The 8384-nt window shown below is 44.7% G+C and overlaps 1 protein-coding gene across 1 annotated transcript in view; it reads left to right on the forward strand.

The window, feature by feature from the left end:
* The window catches only part of LOC147030686 (uncharacterized), a 43401-nt gene that overhangs the window by 20974 nt on the left and 14043 nt on the right, over positions 1-8384 (forward strand). The window contains exons 2-4 of the mRNA XM_085874985.1: positions 3431-3611; positions 3692-3836; positions 3935-4033. Coding sequence (XP_085731111.1) covers positions 3440-3611; positions 3692-3836; positions 3935-4033 — 416 coding nt within the window. The 5' untranslated portion in view covers positions 3431-3439. The remainder of the gene's footprint in view (positions 1-3430; positions 3612-3691; positions 3837-3934; positions 4034-8384) is intronic.

The raw sequence follows: 8384 nt of genomic DNA on the forward strand, positions 1-8384 counted from the left end.
GACTATGAGATTAAAATGCGAATGCTGTCAAACACCGACTTGTTTGCAATGGATGCAAAATATCATCGCTCTTGCTATTCGCTTTACAATATTAAAGCTGCTAGTGCTAGGGCTAAGTTTGATAAATCTGACAATGCGTGTGCCTTCAAAAGTTTGTGTCAGGAGATTGAAGAGACTGTCCTGTCCAAAACCATCTCTATCACAACCGTGTCTGTCCTGAATGAACGATTGGTCGCTATATCAGCAGAGATCAACTCTAAAACCAACGAGTCTTGTACTACATGGAGATTGAAGGAGAAATTACAGAAGCATTTCGGAGACAGGATTTCATTCATCGTCCAGCCTGGGAAGTTTGATCTTGTATGCTCAGGGGATATCACAGTTGCCGAGGCCTTGAAACACGTTGTGAGGCTACAACTGCATGTAAATGAAATTGGTAAATGTGAACTCGAATACTCTGATGATGTCAATTCAGAAGAGGACACTGTTGTCTTGCATAAGGCAGCTGGTATCATCAGGAAATGTATCGGTGACATTACATTTCAATATGATCGTTATGATTCGAGTGGGAATATGAAGACAAAAAAGTGCAAGGACTTTGTTCCGAATCGTTTGTATGATTTCATTGCATTGTGTACTTCAAATAAAGACTGACAGCGCTACAAGCTATGAATCTGAGACTGACATGGGAAACATTGAAATGAGAGTTCTTTCAATATGTCACAACATGATTTCTCTAGTTTGTAAAATCCATACCCCAATAACATTTGGTTTTGGTGTCAAGCTGCACCATGACCATGGTAGTCGAGAACTAATAGATGACCTGTCCTCTCTTGGAATCAGACTGGTACACAAAGCACTGTTTCACTTGTTTCTATCAGCTGCCGAAATCTTTGCAATGAAAAACAAGTTTCCCTGGTTGGATGATGAGACCACACACTTCATTGCAGATCTAGAGAATACCTTCAAAATGCAATCCCTGGAAGCCTGCACTGCTGTGTGTCAGGAGATTGAAATGTGCTTGTCATCCTCTTTTCTCAGTACAATGAATAAGTTCAAAGACACAGGAAGAGAACAATCAGCAACATTCCGTTACTGGATTAGCTTTCTGGATGCTGGTGACACCCTCTTGAAGTTACTTCGGGCAGACCGTGAGGCTGATTTTGAAATGCACCTTACCGCCGTCCTTGAAGTCATACCGTACTTCTTCCTGGCAGGCCGCAGCAACTCTGCACGATACACCCCAGTCTATGTTGCGGAAATGCGTCACTTGGAGGTGTCAGCTCCACGAATGTTTCAGCACATGTCGGAAGGTGGTTTCGTTGTGAAACACTCAGAAAGGACTTTCAACTGCGTTCCTACGGATCAGGCTCTCGAACAGAGTATCAATCGCGAGGCTAAAAGCCAAGGTGGTGTCTTCAGTTACACACTGAGGAAAGGAGCCTTAGTTCGCTGGCTGCTGACCCGCCACATAATCGGGGAATACGCAGAACGATTCAAAGAAATTTGTACACCTACCAAGTCCAAGAATACACATATGAAGAACTTGGACGTACTCGAGTGACCAAGGACCAAAATGATGTTAAAGTCATCAAGGAATACATCACGGAACAATGCCAAGATCCATTTGACCTGGAAAGTGTGGCAACCTCCCGAGTTAATATAACTAGTGGTCAGGTGGCATCAAAAGAAGTCGAAGAGTCGATGAATGGAGTGCCACAAAAGGGTCGGGAAATGTTCAATCAGTTCACGAAAGAAAGGCTTGGGGACGAAAAGAAGAGGAATTTCTGGGATCCAATCCCCAAGACAGTAGTCAAAACGTTTTCTGCTATGAGGAAGTGTCTTTCCAGTGATAAGGAGAGGAAGATAATGATCGATACAGAGGTACTCTTCAGAAGACTGCTTGCAGTGTCAAAGAACCGTGACGTGGATATGCGCAAGTTCCTCTCCTACGAACTGGCAGCTGTTCCGCCTTCAATGTTCCACGACGATGGTTCGATGAGGAAAACCAACAAAGCAGATCTTGCCAAAAAGCTGGAAGCAAATACGGATGAAATTCTTGTCCTTCCTAGTCAGAATTCCCCGACGTCATCGCAGTCTGCTGCATACCTCATTGATGGCATGGCAATGTGTCAGGCCCTGAACGAGAATCATTTCAAGACTTTCAATGATCTTGGAAAGGTGGTTCTGAACCGAACTGTGCATCTTCTGAAGAACAATGACATGGATCCTTCCATTGATGTTGTGACGTTGGTCTTTGACCAGTACGACAGAGAACATTCAATTAAGTCAACTGAACGACACAGACGAGGAATGATGGATTCCGGATTCAACCACCAGATACAAGGGAACAGGGACGTCCCGAACTACAGGAACGTCCTCAAAACCAGTACCAACAAGGCTAGTCTCGCTTCATTCATCTGTCAGTACATCTGCGACAATGGACAAGATCTCCTGCCTGCAGATAAATCGGTAGTACTGGCAGGTGGATTTGAAGATGGAGAAGTGGTCAAAGTTCTGAATGAAGTGGTTGTGTCCAGTCTTGAGGGGTTGCATAACACACAAGAGGAGGCGGACACTCGTCTGGTATTGCATGCAATCAAGTTATCGAGAGACCAAGCTGTTAGTGCCTGGGGGGTTTTTTTTGGTTGTTCTTCATCCAATGTTCTGTGTCAAACCCTGTCTTCTTGGATTGAATCGTCAAGATTGTGTCCCTGGTAAAGTCGGGCCGACTTGTGTGTCTGTTTTTGATCACATGTGCTTCGTTTTCATTCCTTTTATCCCAGGAATTGTTGCATCCGATCCTTCAGCTTAATCCTTTTACTGTCCTCGCAAACACAAACAACAAAATGCTCTTTTTTTACTTCAAAAAAACAAAACAAAACATCAGAAAAAAAACTAAACTCTCCTCCTTTCTGATCTTCCACCCTCTGCTCTTTCCATGCCCCCCCACCCCCCACCCCTCCAGGTTTGTGTGGGGCTCACACAGTCCAGCATCAAACCCCTTGTGATGAAACGACCTAAATCCAGGATCAATGCTCACCTCCACTCATTTGTGCCTCTTTTTTTTCCCCACCTGCAGAACCAACTTCCATATCCTCTTCAATCTCTTTTTTTCCCTTCAGGTCTTCAAGATAGCTATTCACCACCATCTCAAATCACCCATCCAAAAAACCATAATTTCTGCACCAGTTAAACTGAAACAAATTCCCCTCCCCCCCCCATCCAAACCCTCATCATTGCCCGCATCCCTTTTTTATCCGTCTCGATCAGTTTTTCTCCCTTGGCCCTGCTGTTGGCATTCTCCCCATTGTCTTTCTGCCGGTCCTTTTGTTATGTTGCGTCCTGATCTGGCCTGTGTTCAAGCTCTTTCATGAGCCTTGACTTTGCATACAAACAAAGAAAGAGGAATGTACCTATTGTCTTTCAGTGCAGAGATATGGCATCCAGCTGTATTACTGCAAAGCAAAGAGCTGCAAAGGAAGTTGAAACGCTGATGGAAAGCATCTTTGAGACCACACCATGGTGGAGCAACGATGTGCTGCAGCCATATCTCGATAATTTAACTGTAAAAGTACAAGAGAGAAAAGATGCACTGCAAACACAAAGGGGTGAGAAAGGACCTTGTGAGAGATTAGTGCAAGTACATGGTGTAACCAATTTTAAAATGTTTTAAATTTTTATTTTGCAGAGGCAACAGTGCAGCGAGATGAAAAAAAAGCAGAATGTTTGGAAACTGAAGCTGCTGCAGAGAGAGTACTTGCTGATCTTCGTGAGAAGCGGGAAGTTGTGCAGAGCGAGCGCCAACAGTTGGCCAACATTACTCGGCAACTAGAATATCCTTTTAAAATAGTTTGCTTCTCACACATCCTCCCCTACCCTGGTTCCCTACTTCCACATATGTACGGTGAAACTCTTAACCTCACAAATGCATGGAGGTGAAACAGAAACTGGAGGAAGCAAGTGGTGAAAGGCACAAGCTTGAAGAGAGAAATAACACAGAGGAAGAATTGGAAAAGACTACACAACACAAGTACAAAGCATCATTTCACACACAAAATAAGTAATTTGTAAACTGTTGTCTCAAGCTTTTCAAATCTGCTCTTCTTTTGAAACTGATACTCTCATACCTGGTGTCAGCACATGAAAGAAAGCTTCATGATGGTATCATCTGCTTATACTTAATCGATCGTAATCCTGTGCCGAAGAATAAGCTGAAGTAAGTTCAAGATTGTTCCATATGGTCTGCCACAAGAAGTTCGGAGTAGTATGTGACTGAGTTTTGCCGTGTGATGCTCTTACGAGCCGATGTTGATGCATTCCGTGTCAAAACAATAAGATGTGATTATGCAGTCATCTTGAACTGCGTGCGATGACACAAAGTACAATTCAGTCAACCCTTTACATAGGTTATAATTCTTTTTAGTAAAGAAAAAAATATTCTTCACGTCCTTGAGGAAAATATTCACACACTTACTAGGTGGCTGAAAAGTCCCTTTACCCCTTACCACTAAAGTATTTGTTCTTAAACTTTTAATATACAGGTTTTATTGTGCAGTACTTACAATAACTAAAGCATTCATGGAACACCTTACCCCATGCAGTCTTCAGAAAAAAAAAAGGACATGGGTGAGGTCTGCGAGCAGCAAACTTGATTGGTCGAGAAGATGAAAAACGCTGTAATATTTTGGCCAAGTAATGTTGAGAATAAACATTTACTTTAAGAAGGGTTTTTGAAAGTGACAAAAAGGCAATTTGTTTTCCACAGTGGTCAACTATATAATTAAATTGAAATAAAATAAAGATTTGAAGGTTGCATTAAAAAACTTTTTTTTGTTTGGAAATTTAGCGCCGTTGCTGCAACGTCGATTACACCACCTTATTTAACACGTTGCATTTGTAAATTAGTTATTTGTGCTTATTGTTCGTGTCCTTTATGACATCCAGGAAAACAGTAAATTTCCTGTTTGGAATGATTTTCGATTTTGTTTGACAGGTAGACAGAGTAAAAAAAAATATCTCACTCTTCTCTATGCATGCCCTATCAAGACAGATTCAGTACCAAAGTACTGCTACACTCCAGGTTCATTTTCGGAATAATCAAAATATTACATTCGTCTTTCATAAACTGGCGTTTGTACACAGACAAACAATGTGAACCAATTGCTTCACCCTGCTTTTCGTTTACAAAAGCCAAATAAATTAATGTGTCTGGAAAGCACAGCACCATTTATTTGGTTCCCGTTCCTGTTGTGACAGCGGTTGATAAAAAAAAATAGCTCCAGCGAACTACACCGCTGAGGTTGTTTGCATTGATCAAATACTCCCGAAGAGTACTTGACTGAATCGGGAATCGATTTTTTTAATAATTATTTTCGTTGCCCGATTTGAACAAAATTTGATACTGCACACCACAGGTGAATGGTGAGTAATGTGGGCCAAAATTTTTTGCGCGATCTTGTACCATTTTGGCTGTATTTTGGGAACATACATACATACAAGATGAGAGTTTTAGGAATATGTGGAACTATATATATATATATATATATATATATATATATATATATATATATATTTGAAAGTGTGTCTGTCTGTGTGTGTTTCTCTGTGACCTATGCACGCGAAAAGTACCGGACTGATCCTCACCAAACTTCACATGCTGACAGAACATGTACCCGGGAGTGTCCCGATGTAAAAGAATTGTATTTCCGACTTCCGGTTTCCGAATTATGACGTCATCACCTGATTTCATAACGTTAATTTTTCAAGTTCAGCCGATTGACAAGGGGCCAGCGCCATTTGCAATAGAATGAAAAATAATGCTACAGTCAATTGAAGACAATGACTTCTGACTTCCCGGTTTCCGAATTATAACGTCATCACCTGATTGCGTAACGTTAATTTTTCAAGTTCAGCCGATTGATATGGGACCAACGGAATTTGCTAGAGAATGAGAATTAATTAAGTCGCAAATGATGACATGAAACCAGCCTCACATTGTTGAGGCATTATGGTTTTTTTTTATCTGATGCGGCAATAAATCTTAACATTTTTGAACTCAAGTCTTCTGCATATAAAACATGGCGGGGAAAATATAATATTATAGTGGTGATGAAAAAAAATAATAATGGTGGCAGCCTCTACAATTTTACAATTAACTGTGACATATACTCCTTCAGACCCGCCGTCATCCACGGGATTCCTGTGCAGAGCATGGGTATCCCTGCTAGTATATATATTGTCGCGGATTCGCGCCCGCCGGCGTGCGAACGGCCACGTAACTCGAATCGCGGCACGTCGCCCACCGGACGGACAATCCAGTCGTGACCCTCTCGGACTAACGCCGGGAACCAGTCACGGGTGGACCTTTCGGTCTCACCGCGATCGAGCCAATCGGCCCCCGCGTGGGATAGGGTTGCTCGCCAAATTCGACCTACCTAAGTACCCACACGGAGGGTAGACCGGGCGATCGCACCTCGCCGCAGGTCGACTTCGGACACGGGCCACTTAAGCGACCCGTTCCGTACTATCGGGATAACCGAGCGGTGTTATTCGTCGGCCTCGACGGTTCGATTAATTATCGGGCGTCTTAGCCCTCGACCAACCCTTTACGTGAAGCAAGATGGGGATTCAATGAAAGAAATGACGAAGCGAAGCGGGAAAACAGTTCAATAATAAGCACATTTATTTCGCGATGAACGGAAAGCACACATATACAATTCCACCAAAAGCACATGGAAAAGAAGAAGACAAAAAGCAAATGCGATAATGCAGATCTAATACCGACTACGCGAGCACACGGCAATACTTATACAATTTTACTTCACAGACGGCGCCGACAACACATATTCCCAAAGCAAAAGAAAAGAGAACCACCCTCCAGGATGAGGGGGTAGGCGGGCCTGGGGCCGAGACCGTGTCGGGCCTACCCGTCTGATGATGAGACGCGGAGCGGCGGTGGTGCCTCAACTCCGCGGGCCTCGCGGACAGTGTCTGGTAGGGGGTGGGAAGGGGGCCCCCTTTTGTCGCACTATCTCAGCGCGGGGGGAAACAGGAGGGGGTTGCTGATGCTCGGGGAAAGGAAGATTTCACAAAATCGCGGGTCCCGCGACGAGCGTCCCCACCACGACCTCGGTCGCGCCGCCGGCCTTTCTCTCCGCAGTTCCCCGAATCCGACGCGAGCACCCCCTCGTCCGCCTTCGCCGCCGCCGCCTCTCCACAGCTCCGTCCTCTTCACTCCGACTCCGCAAACTCCCAACTGCACTCTTCCTCCTGCGAACTGAACTCCACTCGACTGACGAACGCGGCCCCTTATATCCCCTGTGGCCTCGCTCCTTCATCTTTGACCCTCTGCCTCCGACCTTTCACCTCCCTTGCTGGCTCCCCATTGGCCCGAGGAAAAGTGGGCGTGAATGCTTTTTGATCCATGAATTTGCATATAGCGACCGCCCTCCAACGCCCTGGAGGCGGGGCCAAATCGCCCCTCGCTCACCGATTGGACGGAACAAAAGTGGGCGTGAGTCGTTTTTGATCCGTTTTTCTGCGGAAAGTCTGCGATGCTTTTGAACACGCTGCTCGGTGCGCGCTCTCCACGAGTCCAGCATCGGTGCCCACGAGTGGCGCGAGATGACGGTGATGCGATGGTGGCGAGTTGTGACGGTAAAGGTCGTGGCGGTTGTGGTGAAGCGGCGTTGTGGTTGGTGGTTGTTGTTGTGATGGCTGTTGAGACGTGGTTGGTGGTGGTAATAATGGCGGTTGGTCCAAAATAAAGATAGTAAAAGAAAAACGGCTATCCTGAAGAGTCGCAGCACGCATGAATGACATTTATTCCCTCTAGACAACGGGTTTGGGCCTAACTACACATATACTTACCGAGATATCTCACCTAAGGGACCTGAATGGTGGTTTGCGAATTTGGTCAACCACAACAATATTTTACATTCTCTCCATTCACAGATGAGAGATGTGAGCGAGTCTTTCTTTATAATTTATATATTGACAACTTTTGACATTTCCACGTGGTACAAGCATGCGATCCTCGTTGGTATGCATTTCTGTCTGCGCTGTCACTGATCATTTGCCAAAAAGCGATGAAACCTGTCTGGCAGCTGAGGGGTGTGCAGCATTAGGATTCTCGTGTGTGTATTATTTGTGAACTAGTAGTAATGCCCGGCGTTGCTCGGGCAAGCAATAAAGCCCGGTGTTGCCCGGGCTTTCTTGCAAATTTCCTGAATAGCTATTAGGGGTTAGCGGTTAGGGTTAGGGTTAGCTGTTAGGGTTAGTGTTAGGGTACCTAACCCTAACCCAAACCCTAACAGCTTGGCGTAGCGGAGGTAAACAGCGCCCAGTGCAAAGAGGAAATTTGCGTCCCCTGTAGGCCTTAA

This window comes from Eptatretus burgeri, chromosome 3 (genome assembly GCF_056783735.1).
Source record: "Eptatretus burgeri isolate ZD-2024b chromosome 3, Ebu_testis_v1, whole genome shotgun sequence".
In the NCBI taxonomy this organism is placed as follows: domain Eukaryota; kingdom Metazoa; phylum Chordata; class Myxini; order Myxiniformes; family Myxinidae; genus Eptatretus; species Eptatretus burgeri.